Source organism: Pinus tabuliformis, chromosome 5_2, assembly GCF_031772625.1.
Source record: "Pinus tabuliformis cultivar Carrire ecotype Pingquan chromosome 5_2, CPIR1, whole genome shotgun sequence".
Classification (NCBI taxonomy): Eukaryota; Viridiplantae; Streptophyta; class Pinopsida; order Pinales; family Pinaceae; genus Pinus; species Pinus tabuliformis.
In genome coordinates this window covers 1,124,088,879-1,124,108,648 of record NC_142306.1, presented here as the reverse complement: position 1 = coordinate 1,124,108,648, position 19,770 = coordinate 1,124,088,879, and the positions used below count along the sequence as shown (strand labels likewise).

Here is a 19,770-nt window from a genome sequence, read left to right as displayed (position 1 = left end):
CAAGGTATTTATCAAATTAGAGGGGCTCAGAGCATTTCTCTGACTTTTGGAGGAATCGGACCCTTGGCCCAATAGTTTATAATGCCTAAGTACTTAAGCCCATTCATCAAAAAACCACACCCTTTCATGAAACATTCATTCCCTTGATAAAGTTTTTCCTAAGTAAAATCCTATTTTACTTGGGAAAATTACAACATTTTCCATAAAAACCCTCATTTTCACTTTAGCCTAAGTCTTAAATACACACATCAAAATGTCTTAAACTTAGTGCTTTTCATTGCATTATGTCACATTAACTACTAACCTATATTATATAAATCCCCTATCAAAATCTACCCATTCCTGTATTATTTTAACTATGTGAAAACCCCAAAATCTTAATATCCCGCCCCTTTGGTTAAAATATAACCATAATACATTAATAATGGGGATTAATTAGCTAATCAGTAACTAATTAAGAACCCCGTCCCCCCACCACATTAAAAATGGATTAATTAACACTCACAATTAATTAATAACCTTCCTGACGAATCATGTTGCTCCCGATATGATTAAAACGTCTTTAATTACATCAAACCCACCCTCATTAAACCCCCGTCACCTTGCCTTCCCAATAGCCGTCTGATCAAGCCTCCGAGATCCAACAACTATTGTGCATATCACATGGCCCTCCATGACTAAACGTTAGCGTGTGATCGCGAAGCGGTTTTGTGAACAGTACCCACACCACGCGTCGCCCATCCTGTGGAATCGCTCGCTCATGCCCGAATTCCACCCCACCTCCATGAGAGGTGCGATAAAAACCGCTTACTGCCTCCCACTAAATGACAAAACATGAATTCCTTCTGCTGACGCCACCCATCCAAATCTCGAAACCCGCCAAATTCTTGACTATGTATAAAAAACAAAATAAATCATTTCATCATACTATTCTACGAACATGTACATCCATGAAAATAGAATGACGAGGTCAACCAGCTCGTGCTCCCAGCCACCAACCTGCTTCAAAATTTGCAGTCGACACCGCTCAGAGTCCTCCATTCACACCCAGTGTACCTACATACCATTGCTCGTCCCTAAAGTAAGTATTTACCAATTCCTGTCAAGAAACCCTCTGAATACTTGCTTTCACTGCAAATTTAATTGAAAAGCATCCCAATTCACCATAATTTAGTGGCCATACTTGAAATTCAAGTTCCCAGACCTGCTATTTCATAATTTTCATGTAATAAAACTCAGTTTCCTTTCTGAATCCACAAGAACCAGTATGGAAACTCTGATAGCCCTAAATATTTCACTCATTACCACCCCTCACTGTGATTTAGACTATCTGCCCCTCGCAGATAAGGATTTTCAAATAAAAGACCTAATCACTGATAAAGACCATCTGAAAGTTTTTTTCCAATGCCGAGATAACCACTTGATTGGCTATGATGCCATAAGACTGTGGGAATCCAATCTCCCAATATAATTTCTCCCCTCAATGCATGTTTTCCCTGACATAATACATCAGTGCCATTCAAATTATGATCCCAACTGTAGAGTCGTGATGTCTCCCAACCAAACAATCCTCTTCACAATAACTATTGATTCAATCAATGAGATGTTGTAATTTCATTCTAGTCAAGCCCTCACCCCCATCTCCAATTGTAATTATCCCAAACTGAGCTCAGTCACCTCTGCCAAACTTTCATAATAAAAGAGCATCAACCTAAAGATCCCCCTCCTTACCTTTTTGCTTTCTTCACACATACAAGAAAAATCATAGTTGATATGATAGTTGCAGTCATGGGATTCAACACTAGTGAGTATGTAGATGAATTGACCCTAGTGTTGATGTCTATCTTTACCCCTGGTCAGCCCCGTGCTGTCAAGTATGATTATGCTCCGTTTATTGCTGAGAAAATTCATGACCAGTTCATGAGATTGGAGAATGAAAAGGTTTTCAAGTATTCCACCTTCATATATCATCTCATCCTCTACTATCAGTCTGACAAGTTCCCATTTTCTGTCAAGAAACTTGATACAAAGGGTAATCCAAGGTCTATCATCTTTTGGTATTCTATCTTCCATGAATATTTTTCTTGCCCTCATTCATATAATGAGCTCATTGACCAGTTTGTCATATATGGGTGTGAGCTTCCCCCATTCAAGCTACCTAAATATGTTCCAATGAGACTGTTGGATTGGAGTATTATAGACAAATGATATACTCAGATCTAATTCATTTTACTAAAGCCAAGAAGAAAGAACAACTCAGAATCAAAGATCATCTAGGCCCATTTGTTTGCAACAATAGGGAAGCATGGAAAGCAGCAGAACAAATCCTAGAAGACCACATGAAATTAAACAAAAGTTTTAGTTGGACTCCATATGATCCCCACAGTTTCATCTGTGATAGAAGAATGAAAAATAGACTATCACCATATTTTCATCACAGAATTCCAGAGATTGAGCAATATGCTAACATGGATGAATGGAGGGAAGGGACTCTTGTAGAAATGGATAGTGATCAGGTCAATGTAGAGAATGTAATGAAAGATCTGGAAAAGACACTTGACCTGGATTCTTTTGGACAGGTGCAATTTGAGACTTCTCACAAGTCAACATCAGGGACTAGTGCCTCAACAGCTGATACCTCTCAAAGGCATTCACAGGAGACTAGTGTACCACTTGCAAAGACATCACAAGGAAGAGAAAAAGAGATCAGCACTCCAGCAACAAAACAATCAACCATGTCAAAACAGCCTCAAACCTCTAAGGAGCAGGCTCAAACACAGGCCCACCGAACTCAAGTCAACATGGGTAGACTCCTCTGAATGAGGAAAAGAGCTTAAAGAGAGACAGGGAAGTAGCTACCCCTACCAGTGGTCCATCAAATCAGCCTGGTGCTAAGAGGCACGGGCTAAATCCCCATTCAGAGGAGGAATTTATTGAAGAAACAATAGAGAGTCAGAGAAAAGAAGGTGTAGACAGTCAACATACTTTCCCAGCAGGTGGGACACCTTCTAGCTCACAAAGACCGGAGCTGGAAAGACAACAAAGTGCTGAAGTATCATCCTTTAGGCCTTCAAGTAAGAACCTAGACATTAAAGAGAAATTCAAAGAAATAAAGGCCAGAAATGAACCACTAAGGATCCAGGTCTACAATCAGTTTTTAAAGATGGCTCCCACCAATCAAAATAGGTTGATGTCAGCCTATGATATCAAGGAGGGAAAAATGCAGATGAGCTTCTTTAAGCCCAAAGTACAACAGCCTCAGTCAATAGCAGATTACCTCAAGACTGATTTTGAGGTCATGGCTAAGGACATCCACCCCCTAGACTAGATTGAATTACATAAGAAAACAGGGGAGATGGTATATTCAACATTGACAACTAAAGCTATGATGGCCCAAAGACTAGAAAACTCATTAAACAATACCACTGCTCAACTACAGCTAGAAAGAGCCTCCTCACAGGCTAAGGACAATAGAATTAAATCATTGGAAGAGTTGGTTATTGGACTAGGTCATAACCCAAAGGATGTAAAGGCAGCAGAGGCCTTGATAAAGAAGAAAGATGAAGACATAGCTGCCTTAAGAAAGCAGTTAAATTTGCCTCCATCAAGGCATCCACAAACTGTTGAAGTGATTCAAAAGAAGTCTAAAGAAGAGCTTATGGACTTAGTCCTCAAGCTTAATGAACAGTTGAAGGAGACTGAGTAGGAATTGGAAAAAACATTGAAAAGCAGGCAGGGAGAGTTGACCTCTCAGCCTCAAAATGTAATACCAGTGGTCTCCACGACAGTCCCCTCAACACTTGCAACAGCTCTGGCACCAAATGTCCCCTTGGTCATAGCAGAGACAATTACAGGTACAAGCACAAGAACAGCACATGCAGGAACTTCAGGTTTGAGTATAGAAGAGTTAATCAAGTCAATGGAGGAGATGAAACTCCAAGTTTCTGAACTCCAAAAGGTAAAAGAAAAATTTGTCACCTTGGAGCAGAAATATGATGTTTCAAAAATTAATTTTGCTGAAGAAGTAAGGAAGAATAAAGGCTTGGCTCAACAAGTCAAAACATTGGAGAAGGACCTCACATTTGAAAAACCTTTAACAGATATAAGAAATATTCTATGGACCAACATCACTCAGTCAATAAATGATGTTTGGTCATCAATACAGATTATTTTTGAATAGATTGAACTAGTGAGAGTTGCTCTTCAAGAAATTCAAAAAACCAAGGAAGAGCTAGGAGGGAAGCCTGAGGAAGTTATCAGGCTGATAAAATTTTTGAACAGTAGGACCAAGCATCAATTAGAGCAGCTGAATATTGAAGACAGAACTACAACCATCCTCGAAATCAAAAAAAATTTGACCAAAAGGTCTTTAATGCAGAACCTGGAAAGGAAATGTCAGAATATGCAAGAAGATATTGATGAATTTATGGAAAAGTTTGGCATTTTACAGAGCAAAGGACTTCCCAGTCCTTTAGTTATTAATGATAAATTGATGAGGCATGAAGATTATGTTGACAAACTGTACCAGTATGCAAACAACCAAGCCAGTTCCTCTGCTAGTGCATCTGCACCCAAGGCACTACCTACAGGCAGAGTTCTCTATGACAGCTTGGAGAACCTTTTCTATGTGGAGCATGAATTAAAACACTTGTTTCCTGTTCAGCCCAATTTTGTGAAATACACTGAGGCTGATGAAGTATTCAGGAAGCTACAAAGGAAAAGGATACCAAAGGATGATTTGTGGGCAGATATGACAGAAATTTTGTAATTTACCTTCGTAAAATCAAGTATTTACTATGGACAATTTTGGTAAAAGAAGATAAATGAAGACAAAGCAAGTAAAGAGTATCAGAATAGGTTAAAGAGTATTAATTAGAAGTCTAAAGCAAGCATCCAGCACAGAATTACGAGCAGGACAGAAAGATGCCCAATCATAGGACCTGCCTCCAGCTCATTCACAAAAACAAGAATAGCAATCCATCAGTTCATTTTTAATTTCTATCTTCGAGAGCATATGTCTCTATTTTTAAGTAACATATAGTTAGTCTTCCTTGATTATATATCTCTCAGTTAAAGAGATATTTTGTTGTAAATTTTTGTATAAGTACTTCCCCATTCAGAGTACTTAGGGTGGATTCTTATACATTTCTGTATACTTATTATTTTTGAAAAGAAGTGCTATTGGAACAACTCTTGTATGGCTAGATGGAAGAAGGAATAAATCAAAGGACTTTCATAGGATTCTTGTGCAAAACAATGGTCAAATAAGTATTCTATATCTCTTGTTTAGTACTGTTTTTTCCTCTGTTTATTAATAATCATATGTGTTTTCATGAAATCTGAATGATAAACGAAATAATGATATCTCATAAAGTGCTTTATTGCAATTTGTTTTAAAAGGTTTGGCTTTCTTAATGTTTTCTTCAAAAATATTATAGACAAGGAATTCTTAGTTGCTCCTTGTTTCTTAGTTTTTCATCATGGTCATTTAGTAAGAAATTCTTAACTGCTTTTTATTAGTGATCACCCACTTTCCCTCCCCTCAAAATTTTTTGAAGGATTCTTAACTGCCCTTCCTCCCTTTGGAGACCATTTCACCCTCTCAAGTTACCATTTGCCTCTTGTTTTGCTATCTTTCCCTTTGAATCCCTCCTTTACTGAATCAACTTTATCCAATTAAGCCATCTACAGTTGACTCCATAGCCCAATGGCCTGAAATACTCTATTTTACCCATCTACTTCTAAAATTCCACCACCCAATCAAAATCAAAACCCCCAAGCTTTCATAACTAGCCTAATACCTTAACAAACAAAGCTAAATCTTAAAGAGAGAGCCCTCTCTGAGTACAGATTGGCTAGATTCTATACTTAAAAGTTGGTTTGTGGTTACCTCAGACCCCTTTCCTACTTCTGACAACTTCTAGGAAAATCTGAGTGATAACATAGTGGCGACTCCACTGGGGAACCAATTCCTCAGTCAAAAGAAATATTTAAGAAAGTTTAAATCTCATATCTACAGCCTCTTAAAGAAATCATAGAAGTTGTTTGTTGATATCAATTAAGAAAAACCAAAAACAAAACCTAAAAACCTGGCTTCAGAAAGGACTCGTTACACTAGAGCTAATCCTGATCCCAATCCACCACAAGTGTTTGAGAACCCCAATCTGATCCCCAGAATTCTTAGGAGACAAGAAAGTCAAGAAAGTTCTGCCAGTTCTCGGCCCACCTTCAGATCAACATCCTGTCCTGTTAGGTGGATTTATCTTGAAGACCAACCCTTTGATGAATACTTTGAGACCTCTTTGTTTAGGACTTCATCTGATTCTGAATTAATTGACCTAGTCCCAGACCCAGTATTCATCGAAGAATTACAGCTTCAAGCTATCAATTTGTCAATTGACAGACATTTGCAGAGCTCACTACAATCTGATCTTACCACTGAAGGAACACCCAATCCCTCTATAATCACTACTGCCTCTGCAAGCTCATCACCATTTCCTCATACATCTCAACCTCAAACCACTCCACATCAGACCACCCCTTTTACCCCTCCATCCACAACCCAAACATCCATTGTTATCCCAACCCCAGTTGTTGTTTCACCATTACCTACAGCAATGGCAAACAGATATGCTCCCCTGGTACTACCAGCGAACTTAGGTGCCATGCCCCAGGATTACCAAAGTAATATCACTCAATTTGATGGTACTGGTATCTATATAACCCAACAACACACCAAGAAAATGACTGATTATTTTAAAAATTATGAAATAGATGTTGATGATGTGCGAATGAGAATATTTTTTCAGAGTTTAACTCAAGAACTTAGAACCTGGTTTAGAGCTCTAGCAGCAAACAGTATAGACAACCTAAAAACTCTCTATAGACAATTCCTAAACCGATGGGAGAAAAAGAAAGATCCCCTTTAGATTCTATCTGAGTATGAAAACCTAAAGAGAGGAACACAAGAAACTATGCAGGATTACTGCACTAGATTCAACAGTTTCTATAATTCCATCCCTCAAAACCTTAGACCCCCACCTGATTTAGCCTTAATCAAATTCCCTAATGGATTTGATTCTGACATGGCCTTCCAGCTAAGAGAATGAGCTCCTCGTACTTTGGAAGATATGCAAAGCATAGCTGTCAGTGTTGAAGCCAACCTGATGTCTAAAAGAGCCAAGGTTAGGAGTGAAAGGAGAATACCATTGAAGGAAGAATCCTCACCCTTTGAATAGAAACTAGATGCTATAATTAAAGGGATGGATAGGCTAGGAGATAGAGTGGAAACAATTGAAATGAAAGCTCCCTGAGATAGTCATCCAACCAACATAGGGAGAAATCCTAATTTCAGAAAAAATCAAAACGAGAACACTAGAAAGACTGGTCCAGACCAAAACATTAGACCCCCTTTCCAGGAGAATTATGCAGAAGGCTCAAACTCTGAAGAACCTGAAGAGGACACTCAAATAAATTTGATGGGACTCAGTAATGAAAGAGAAGTTTTCTTGACACAAGAGGATCAAGAGGCCCACATTCTTAAACAATTTCAAACTCATTCAAGTGAATCATTCGATTTTAGGGAAGATTATGACACAGTCATCTATGAAGTGCATAAGCAATACAACCTAAGGAGTAGGAGAATTGATGTTCCTGAAGCAAACAAGCAAAAGGCTCTGAAACAGCCTATAAAAGGTAAGACAGTCACTACACCTGTACATATTCTTTCTAGATCAGACCCTAATCCTTCTAACCCAATAATTGAAGATGTCTCTGATAATCAACCAAACAATAAACAACCCTCCACTTCTCTTCCTTCCAAAGGAAATGTGGAAGAACCTCCAGAAGTTGATTTAGGAGAACCTGCTAATTATAATTCCACTCCTGAAAAGGAGAAAAACACAGAAAACACAGAAAACAGAGAGAATACTACTGTTCGAAACCCAAAAGCCCAAACTGAAAAACCCTTTAATCTAGAAACTGAAGTAGGTAAGCTAAAAATTGTTGTTCCATTATCTGAATTAGCTAAACATGATGCCTACCGAAGTCAAATCAATAGATCACTCAAAATTACTGGAACTGAAGATTCAGTTAATGTTTTTGATGACCAGCCAGAATTAATCTTTGGCCCAAAAGTGAATGGAAAACCATTAGAAGGAGGAATTCCTCCCTTCTATGTGAGTTTAAACATACATGATAAGATTCTTCACAATGCCATGTTTGATTCTGGGGCATCTCATAACCTTATGCCCAAGTCTGTAATGGAAAAACTAGACCTAGACATCACTAGACCATACAAAGATCTCTTTTCTTTTGATTCTAGCCAGGTAAGATGTTTAGGATTGATAAAAGACTTGTGTGTCTCATTGGTTCAATACCCTGCAAAAACAATTTTAATCACTACAACAAAACCAGCGATTTGCGCCAGATTTTAGTGCATTTTTTTTGTAATTGTGATGAGCAACCTGGCGCTAAATCTGGCTCTATTGTACAATTTTTAAAGCGTCCTTTTTTGCACCTGATTTTGCATCCTTTTTCACGCTAGATTTTGCATCATTTTTTACACCAAACTATGCATCATTTTTTGCGTCAAATTTTGAACCAAGATTTGCATCTTATTTTATGACAGGTTTTGCTTCTAGTTTTGTGTCATTTTTTGCATCTATTTTTCATTCTCTTTTGCTTCCTATTTTGTGTCATTCTTTGCTTCCATTTTTGCACCATCATTTGCATCAATTTTACACTGTATTTTGAATCCAATTTAACGTCTTTTTATGCATCCATTTTGTGTCAGTTTTTGCATCTAGTCTTATGCCAGGTTTTGTATCTAGTCTTACACTAGTTTTTGCTTCTATTTTTGCACCAGCTTTGGTGCCTATATTTGCACCATGTGTTGAATTTGATTTAGCACCAAATTTTGCATCCATTTTTGTGCCCATTTTTGCATCTTTTTTTGGACCATTTTTTACATCCACATTTATGTTTGATTTGTCTCCATTTTTCCCATCTCATTTTGCACCATTTTCCCATCCAAATTTGCATCATTTTTAACACCATCTCTTGCATCTAATGTTACATCATTTTGAGCATCCAAATTTGCATTTATATTTGCATCTTATGTTGAGTCATGTGTTGTGTCCACCTTTGCATCTTATTTTGTGTCTAATGGTACATTCAATTTAGAGCCATTTTTTACGTCTACTTTTGTATTTGTTTTTGCACCAAGTTTTGCATCCAATTTTACGCTATTTTATGCCCCTTTTTGCACCATTTTTTTATGTCTACTTGTGTCCAATGTTGCACCATTATTTACACCGACTTTTTCATCCAGTTTTGCACTTTTTTGGTGTCTAGTTTTACATCGTTTTCACCATCCAAATTTGCATCTTTTTTTGCCTCATTTTGTGTCCACATTTGCATATAATTTTGTGTCTGAGTTCGAGCCTAAATTTGCATGTGATTAGGAATCATTTTTTACATCCAATATGGCATCCTTGGTTTCACCTTTTTTCAGCCCCATTTTGCATCTTGTTTTATGTCTTTTCTTACATCTTTTTTTTTTCCTTTTTTGCACCCAAGTTTGCATCCCAAATTTACACCATTATTTTCATCGTCATTTGGCATATTAATTTGTAACGTTTTTTGCTTCTTTTTAACGCTCAACTTTGCATCTCATTTTACATCTAGTTGTTGTCTTTTTTTGCATCTAATTTGGTGCCCATTTATGTGTCCTTGTTTTTGACCAATTTGATATCCTTTTGTATGCCATGTTTTGTTCCCTTGTTTGTGTCAACTATTGCACAATTTTTCACTTCTAATTTAAAACACTTTGTATGTCAATTGTTTGCATTTTGTATTAATTCCTAGTTTAACATCCAATTTTACTTTCAAATTTGCATCCATGGTTACATCCGCATTTGACTTCTTATATAGAGTATATTTTTCTTTACATATATGACCCCCTTTATAGATTCATAGTGAAATATATGATAGCTTCTAAATATCATTAAAGCAGATATCACAATTCAAAATCATTTGTAAATAAATTTAAGAGAAATTGACAACATCCATCCAAAAAATTAACAATGTGTCATTAACAATTTTCAAAACATGTATAAAATAGCAACATAATACTAATAAAATCAATATTATTTTTAATCAAAACAAGTAAAATTCAAATATGATTAACAAATCAAAATATTTCATGAATATCGTTATTCTACGATAAATTAACAACATACATAAATCAAACTCATCGTATGATTACAAAATCAAAATGTCTCATTGATATAGGGTAAATTCACAACACCCATCTAAACATAACAATGTCATTCTACACAATAATTTCTTCATAAAAAACAATGCATGTGCATGCCTAGCTACCACCACCAAGATCATCCTCATGATCATCTTGACCATCCTCATTACTCTGATCCACATCATCACCAACACCGCAACTATCATCATCATCTCCTCCTTCACCACCATCATCCTCATCCTCATCCTCATCATCTCCTGATATATGTTGAACATAATTTGGATCATCGTCTTGGCAATCATTACCTATAGCATTCTGACAAAAAAAATCAATATTACATGTTAGTATTAATTACATAACACAACACATGTTTTTGTTATACAATGTTAACCATAAAATGAGGTAAGATATAATATCTAATAGTACTAAAAAATAAAATGAAAATATGGTTTAAAAGTATATTGGAAATCCAACTAAGATTACATACCATAGAGTCCATCCAAACAACAAATTCAACCCATCTCTTTTGCTGCAGCACCTCCTTTTCCAAATGATTTGGAGGTCTTCCATATTTTAGTTCCTATCAATCAGTAAATAGGGAGAAATTAGATAACAATGACTTTCTTCTAGTACAAAATTTATTAAAAAAATATCACATGTTTAATATACTTACAAAGGTTGTTATCAGTGCTTTTAAACCTTTCTGGCCACTATGATGAGTGACTTTTGTCTTGGTTAACCTCGCCTTGGATGCCTTGTCCTTAAACATAAACCAATTCAATTTATTTTCACACAAATACATGTCTAAGATACTTATAAGTATTAATACATTCTAAATAATGTTTAATGAAAAATTCAATACCTGAATGCTCTCATTGCCGGCTTTTCTTTGTGCATCCAACTTCTCATATGATTTTACAAGTTCTTTCCATACTTTAAAAGGTATGTCAATAGGTCTTTGTTTCAGTCTTTGATCTTGAGGCATTTTTTTAATTTTTCTTGTTTGGGTAAAAATTTTGGTTAAAAAAAACCGAACAAGTAATTCACATCAATGGCATGGGGACTCTATGGATATGTGTAAAAAAATGGCTATAAAGAAAACATCCAAAAAACATATGAGCTCTCCCTTTGATGGTCACTTGGGGCATATGGCTGGAAAGGAACAACTCCATTTTCGAAAATCAAGGACAATCCTTTCTCAAAGTCCTTCCTAATATTTGCTCCAAATGTCTTAAAATGAAAAACAAAATTCAAACATCATCCTTAAACATCTCCCTTAAATATAAGGTTGGACCATAAATTCTTCACTTTTATTGTTATCGGCTCTGGAATGATTTTTCTATATGCAATTATATAATGAAATATGTGTGCACTAATGAAAAAACATTGAGTTTCATTTTTCATAATCACAAACAATGAAAAAAGAATCACACATAACTAGCATCATTTTGGAAATTTTATATTTATTACAAATATTTAACATGTTTTCCTCCCATATCTCATAAAAAGGTGTGAAATTTTTTATATACTCTCCAATAAGCACTACAACAAAACCAGCGATTTGGAGGTTTTACACTAAGTTTTTCAACATCGAACTTACTAGGGCTTGCACCACCGGGGTTATTAGTAAGAATCTCATGAGGTTTGCATAGCCATGATTATTAGAATCAAAATAGTAGGATTTGCACTAAAAAACAGTTCATAGAGCTTTCCTGCTGGGGAGAAAATCACAAGTTCAACTTCTGCAGTCCAGAGCACCGAGAGCTCGTAAGCTTTCTTCAGCAATCCACCTACGTTTGGAAAATGTAGCCAGCCTGCTGGCGATGTTCTCAATCCTCTTCCTCTGCATCTTTCCCCTCACTATTCTTGTATGTCCTCTTTCGTTTTTCCCTCCAAAAAAACCCTCTCAAATTGAGAAAGCAGAACAACTCACTCGATGAGAATCCGAATCCAATTATCGCTTCTAACAATAACCCAATACGATACCAGAAGTGATTACACAAAACCTCATTGACTCTTCATTTGTTTGGAAAAGAGCCAAGCATATACTTCTGACGAGGGTTTCCGTCTCAAGTCTGGCTTGCAGGACGTCGCTTAGTCAATTGCGAGAAAAGTTTTCCACCTGCCTGTCACATACGGTTTGTCACACTATATATTAAAATAAGGTTGATCATACTAACAATAAGGTTGTATAGTTTAAAAGGAGGGCTCTCCTGACTGCATTTGGTTGGTTTATAGAAAAGATTGCTAGAATGTGTAATGTGAATGCTATGCTAACTATTTTTTAAGCATTTGGAAGTATTAAAACCCCCTAGGATAATTAATGTAAGACCTGTTAATTAATGTGTAAAGATGGCTATTGTCCTTGGGCTACCTTAGTTGTTCATGTTTAGTGATCTGTGGTATTATGACTCCTCAAGTCACTATTAAACCATGAGAACCATGCCCAGGCAGACTAGTGTGACATTGTGGATGAGAACCAAAACTAGACTCCTATAACCTCCTTTTTCATCCTTTAAATTGCAGAATTAACTGACTGTTCTAGTAATCATTCTTGAGCACCTGAAGATGTGCACCCTAAATAATAAGAATAATACCCTGTAACATATGAATAGTCCATCCTGTGCATGTAGGATATGCACATGAGGTCCAATAAAATCACTAACCAGAATACCAGGTGTTATTAAAGCCTCTACAGGTTGATATATATGAATGTTACAGTGTGCAGGAGTATGATTCAATTCCATACGAAAATACAAAACATCTGATAGGATTTCCTTATACCTCATAGGCAAACAACCATTGTCCCTTATATAGATGAGCAGAATAAGTGCTTGGTTCTCTACACTAAATAAAGATAAAGTATAGTACTTATTGCTGACAAAATAGGATTTAAATCGCGGTTCAATTGCTTGACATTCAGCTGGTCACAAAATTGTAGAGTGCATAATCATAAGTGATGTTGCGAGCCTCATTGCTCAAAGTCTAAGGGTCTTGCGAGCCATAATCACAGCCATGTATGGCATATCTTGTGATTATGGCATTTTATGAGGTCAATTCTTGTGAAGACATTTCAGTTTATAATAAATTTTGAACCTTAACAGAGTTTTGGCAAGACCTGGCTGAGCTAGGACATCAACAACACAGCTGATATGAATGACATAATCTAGCCTCAAGAGGGAGCCTCTTTTGTTTCATCACTCTAACAATCTATGAAGTGGTGGAAAGCATAACAACTTCCCCTTGAATATGACACCTAAACTGAGTACAAATCCTAAATGATGCAGCCCTTGGTGCATGTCTCTCAAAGTATCGATATTTCAAATGTTGAAAGCTCTTGTGCCCATTTGATATGCATTCGATTGCAGTTCCCCTGAAGAAAAAATCTTATAAAGGTGAGGCCATGGCCAATATGTTAGCCATATCCATTGGAGTTGCCATTGCTTGACAAATTTAGTGTGATCAGTCCCACCATGATTCACATGGGCTTCTACTCAACACTGGCTGTTGCTATTGTAAGAGTCTTCAAGCTCGTTGAACCCATAGTATTGATAAGTGTATTCTTTGGGTCTCTGGTTTTCAAATTCTGCCTATGTTTTCCTCTCAGTATCATTATTTCAAATGCTGAAAGCTCTAATTCCCATTGCTGTGTATTTGATTGTGGTTTCCCTGAAGAAAGAAGCTTATAAAGGTGAGCCCGAGGCCAATATGTTGGCCATATCCATTGGAGTTACTATTTCAGCTTATGGGGAGGCCAAGATGAATGCATGGGAGGTGATTCTCCAGTTAAGTGCAGTTGCATGTGAGACTACTCAATTGGTTCTCATACAAATTCCACGAACATCAAAAGGGATTAAGTTGAATCCCATCACATCTTTGTTGCTCCTTGTTGCCTTGTTTTTCTCAGCACCCCCTGGGCCTTAGTAGAATACCCATTTCTGATAATCAGGGTCTCTTCCTTTGATTTGGATTACATGACATTTCTGCTTGTGCCTTGGCTCTTAATCTTGCAGTGTTTCTTCTGATAGGAAAGACTTCAGCCTTGACTATGAATGTTGTTGGTCTTGTCAAGGACTGGTTGCTCATAACATAATCTTTGTCTGTAATAAATGAAAAGGTTACAGTCATTGCCAATTATTTTCATTAGTATCCTTCATGCTTATAAAAAGTATGTTATTGTTTTGAGATCTGAAAACACCTCCCAGGTATTGTTTCTGATAGGGGAAGAAATTTACAACCACACATTTTTAAGTTCCTTAAGAAAAATACTTGAGGAGCTGCATCACAAAGCACAGACTTCCTTAGACTCTTGTGTCAGGTCTGACCTATAGTTTTTCCAGCAATTATCACCAAGGACTTGCACTGTGCCTCGTCTCCTTCAAACTCTGTTTGCAAAAAGAAAGCTCCCGAAAGGTCTTATCTAAGCAGAGCTCTGGTCTTAGAAGGACTATACCAGGTTAGTGTTAAAGGGTCTTTCCTGAGCTTTCCAAAAATAAACTTCCCTTTGCCAAAAGAAACGCCCTGAAAGGTCCTATGTAAGTAGAACTTCAGGTCCTTAAAGGTTTTATATAAGTAGAGCTTCAATCATATAAGCTTAGCCCTTAGTAGAGCTCTGGTCCTAAAAGGCCAGCCTGCTAAGTCATGTCCCAAAAAGACCTTACCAGGTCTTAGTAGCACATCAATGATACAACCATGGCTTCACTAAAATACTAACTTGACAATACATATAAGCTCTATCAGACATAGTAATGACAGCTCAATAGCAATAGTGTATTTATGCAAGGAACCCAACACATTCTTGAAATCAGAAATATCAACTCAACCATATTTAAACACTTGAACTATAACCTATAGCTTAAATATTTGGAATAATGGATCATGAGACTCCAGAAAATAGGCTTTATTTAATTGCCAACTATTTTCATTAGTATCCTTCATTATTATAAAAAGTATGTTATTGTTTTGAGATCTGAAAAGACCTCCCAGGCATTGTTTCTGATAGGGGAAGAAATTTACAACCAGACATTTTTAAGTTCCTTAAGAAAAATACTTGAGGAGCTGCATCACAAAGCACAGACTTCCTTAGACTCTTCTGTCAGGTCTGACCTATAGTTTTTCCAGCAATTATCACCAAGGACTTGCAGCCTGCTAAGTCATGTCCCAAAAAGACCTTACCAGGTCTTACTTGAGCATGGCAAAGAGTTAGTCCTAAATGGTCTGAACAGCAAGCCTCAATTTTTTTTTAAATTACCAATCATATTGAAATACCGCAAGAGAAATCATGAAGATTATATAGCCAAAATGACCCCTTATTAAAATTGCCAATAGTGGAGCGTTTACCTGGAGTTCTTTGGTGAAAAAATAAAAACTATGAACAGGAAAAATCATATTAAAGATTTATCTGGCATAATCTTAGCAAATGTTTTTATAGACAAATTCAGTGCATGTGTCATTTTAATAGGGATTTTGGCCCTGTTTCCTCCATGACCTCACGTGCACACTCCTCCCAAGTCTCTCCTGCACATATGTGCGAATAAACAAGGATTTTGCATTCCCATTAATGAGTACAAGGGAAAACAATAAATTTGCAAGAGAGAAAGAACAAACAAAAAAGACCACTATTGACATTGTGGATGCAACATTCACTAGGCTTTGTAATTTGTATATGGATAAGTCCCTGAATCTATGTTAAGTTTGCAACTTAAAGCATGACCAAAAGCAGCACATTGGTAGAATTAAAGCTATTTTGCCACAATAGTTGCAGGGCACAAAAGCCTCTAAAGACACCAATGCAATGATTTTGAATCAGGTTTGATTTGGACATGGAAGGCTCCATTAAAGATATCCTTGTAAGGAGCTATGTTTGAAGCTCTCAACAGGCTTGATCTGTTTGGCCCCCCCCTCTTGTGAACAGCACTGTTGGATCCATTGAGCGGAGGCAATTTGAAGAGTGCCCAAGGACCCAGGTCACTTCGACTGCCATGAACAAAATTATAAATGGATGTCGTACTCATTAGGCATTGTCTATGGGCAGACCCTAACCCTGGGTTATATATGTTGTGACAGAAAGCAACACAGTTAAGTCCCTGAATCTATGTTAAGTTTGCAACTTAAAGCATGACCAAAAGCAGCACATTGGTAGAATTAAAGCTATTTTGCCACAATAGTTGCAGGGCACAAAAGCCTCTAAAGACACCAATGCAATGATTTTGAATCAGGTTTGATTTGGACATGGAAGGCTCCATTAAAGATATCCTTGTAAGGAGCTATGTTTGAAGCTCTCAACAGGCTTGATCTGTTTGGCCCCCTCCTCTTGTGAACAGCAATGTTGGATCCATTGAGTGGAGGCAATTTGAAGAGTGCCCAAGGACCCAGGTCACTTCGACTGCCATGAACAAAATTATAAATGGATGCCGTACTCATTAGGCATTGTCTATGGGCAGACCCTAACCCTGGGTTATATATGTTGTGACAGAAAGCAACACAGTTATACAAAATTAGAGCTATTTTGATGCAAAACTTGCAAGGTGCACCAGCCTATAAAGATACCAATGGCCTGATTTTGAATCGATTTAATTTGGATAAGGAAAGATTCATTTGGGATAAGCTTGCAAGGAAAGTGTGATGTTGTTAACATGATAGTATTTATCAAAACGCTTTGACAAATGAAAGGAGAGTGTGATGCTGTAAGCCCTGTTTCCTCCATGACCTCACATGTAGCACACTCCTCCCAAGTCTCTCCTGCACATATGTGCGAATAAACAAGGATTTTGCATTCTACCCATTAATGAGTACAAGGGAAAACAATAAATTTGCAAGAGACAAAGAACAAACAAAAAAGACCACTATTGACATTGTGGATGCAACATTCACTAGGCTTTGTAATTTGTATATGGATAAGTCCCTGAATCTATGTTAAGTTTTCAACTTAAAGCATGACCAAAAGTAGCACATTGGTAGAATTAAAGCTATTTTGCCACAATAGTTGCAGGGCACAAAAGCCTCTAAAGACACCAATGCAATGATTTTGAATCAGGTTTGATTTGGACATGGAAGGCTCCATTAAAGATATCCTTGTAAGGAGCTATGTTTGAAGCTCTCAACAGGCTTGATCTGTTTGGCCCCCTCCTCTTGTGAAGAGCACTGTTGGATCCATTGAGCGGAGGCAATTTGAAGAGTGCCCAAGGACCCAGGTCACTTCGACTGCCATGAACAAAATTATAAATGGATGTCGTACTCATTAGGCATTGTCTATGGGCAGACCCTAACCCTGGGTTATATATGTTGTGACAGAAACCAACACAGTTATACAAAATTAGAGCTATTTTGATGCAAAACTTGCAAGGTGCACCAGCCTATAAAGATACCAATGGCCTGATTTTGAATCGATTTAATTTGGATAAGGAAAGATTCATTTGGGATAAGCTTGCAAGGAAAGTGTGATGTTGTTAACATGATAGTATTTATCAAAACGCTTTGACAAATGAAAGGAGAGTGTGATGCTGTAAGCCCTGTTTCCTCCATGACCTCACGTGCAGCACACTCCTCCCAAGTCTCTCCTGCACATATGTGCGAATAAACAAGGATTTTGCATTCTACCCATTAATGAGTACAAGGGAAAACAATAAATTTGCAAGAGACAAAGAACAAACAAAAAAGACCACTATTGACATTGTGGATGCAACATTCACTAGGCTTTGTAATTTGTATATGGATAAGTCCCTGAATCTATGTTAAGTTTGCAACTTAAAGCATGACCAAAAGCAGCACATTGGTAGAATTAAAGCTATTTTGCCACAATAGTTGTAGGGCGCAAAAGCCTCTAAAGACACCAATGCAATGATTTTGAATCAGGTTTGATTTGGACATGGAAGGCTCCATTAAAGATATCCTTGTAAGGAGCTATGTTTGAAGCTCTCAACAGGCTTGATCTGTTTGGCCCCCTCCTCTTGTGAACAGCACTGTTGGATCAATTGAGCGGAGGCAATTTGAAGAGTGCCCAAGGACCCAGGTCACTTCAACTGCCATGAACAAAATTATAAATGGATGTCGTACTCATTAGGCATTGTCTATGGGCAGACCCTAACCCTGGGTTATATATGTTGTGACAGAAACCAACACAGTTATACAAAATTAGAGCTATTTTGATGCAAAACTTGCAAGGTGCACCAGCCTATAAAGATACCAATGGCCTGATTTTGAATCAATTTAATTTGGATAAGGAAAGATTCATTTGGGATAAGCTTGCAAGGAAAGTGTGATGCTGTTAACATGATAGTATTTATCAAAACGCTTTCACAAATGAAAGGAGAGTGTGATGCTGTAAACATGCTAGTATTTATCAAAACCCATGGACAAATGAATTTTGAAACATGATAGTATTTATCAAAACCCATGGACAAATGAATTCATGTATTAATTGGCCTGCACACAAATATGTATAAAACCATATGACATAAAAGAAGCCCTCTGCTAAAATAGATTCAGTGAAGGTTACTCCCTATAGCAAACCAATATTGGATAACTTGTGTCCGGAAGGGAGTTTGACATGCACTTTACACAGTTTAGCAAACCAATATTGGATAACTTTGTGTCCGGAAGGGAGTTTGACATGCACTTTACACAGTTTCTTCCCAAGGAGAAAGTAAAATAAAGGATGATACCAATGGGATCATGGTTCAGCAGTGAGATCGTTGGTGTGTTGGCCAGCCACCAAGATTCAATTCTTTGAGAGGCACACATCAATATATTCTCTATTTATCTATTGAGGTTCTGATGTGTAATTAAATGATGGTCATTAATCATTGATAATAAATCCGAGGAGTCATTGAACATGTACCCTAATTCCGGGTTCTAATGTGTAATTAAATGATGGTCATTAATCATTGATAATGAATCCGAGGAGTCATTGAACATGTACCCTAATTATGGGTTCTGATGTGTAATTAAATGATGGTGATTAATCATTTATAATAAATCCGAGGAATCATTGAACATGTACCCTAATTCTGCATAACCTAGTTGCAGGATTATTTCATGTATTAGTTGGCCTACACACAAATATGTATAAAACCATATGACATAAAAGAAGTCCTCTGCTAAAATAGATTCAGTGAAGGTTACTCCCTATAGAAAACCAATATTGGATAACTTGTGTCCGGAAGGGAGTTTGACATGCACTTTACACAGTTTAGCAAACCAATATTGGATAACTTTGTGTCCGGAAGGGAGTTTGGCATGCACTTTACACAGTTTCTTCCCAAGGAGAAAGTAAAATAAAGGATGATACCAATGGGATCATGGTTCAGCAGTGAGATCGTTGGTGTGTTGGCCAGCCACCAAGATTCAATTCTTTGAGAGGCACACATAAGTTGTTGGAGATTTCAGGTTATTTAAAGAAAACAATAAGCCCACTATAGCAGCCTAGCCAAGGGAAAGTGCTTGTGATTAATGATTCGCCCTTCAAGGGTTGTCTTGCAAGTTGCAAGTGAAAACAGGCTGCTTCTGGAGGC

General features: G+C 37.2%; 1 protein-coding gene across 1 annotated transcript; it reads right to left on the bottom strand.

Annotated features, from left to right (window-relative positions):
- Nucleotides 1-10,260: 10,260 nt before the first annotated feature.
- On the bottom strand, nucleotides 10,261-11,677 carry LOC149163170 (uncharacterized). The gene is made up of 3 exons (XM_089435962.1): nucleotides 10,932-11,677; nucleotides 10,746-10,838; nucleotides 10,261-10,573 (listed from the first exon to the last, which is right to left on the bottom strand). Exons 1-3 carry the CDS (start codon nucleotides 11,058-11,060, stop codon nucleotides 10,376-10,378), a joined length of 420 nt encoding a protein of 139 aa, XP_089292088.1. The 5' UTR covers nucleotides 11,061-11,677; the 3' UTR covers nucleotides 10,261-10,375.
- Between the last annotated feature and the right edge of the window lie 8,093 nt (nucleotides 11,678-19,770).

Coding starts and splice junctions, on each gene's coding strand:
- LOC149163170 (XM_089435962.1), bottom strand. CDS start 11,060: ATGTATTTGTGTGAAAATAAATTGAATTGGTTTATGTTTAAGGACAAG. Junction 10,839..10,931: donor AAGCACTGATAACAACCTTT/GTAAGTATATTA, acceptor ACTGATTGATAG/GAACTAAAATATGGAAGACC. Junction 10,574..10,745: donor TTGTTTGGATGGACTCTATG/GTATGTAATCTT, acceptor TTTTTTTGTCAG/AATGCTATAGGTAATGATTG.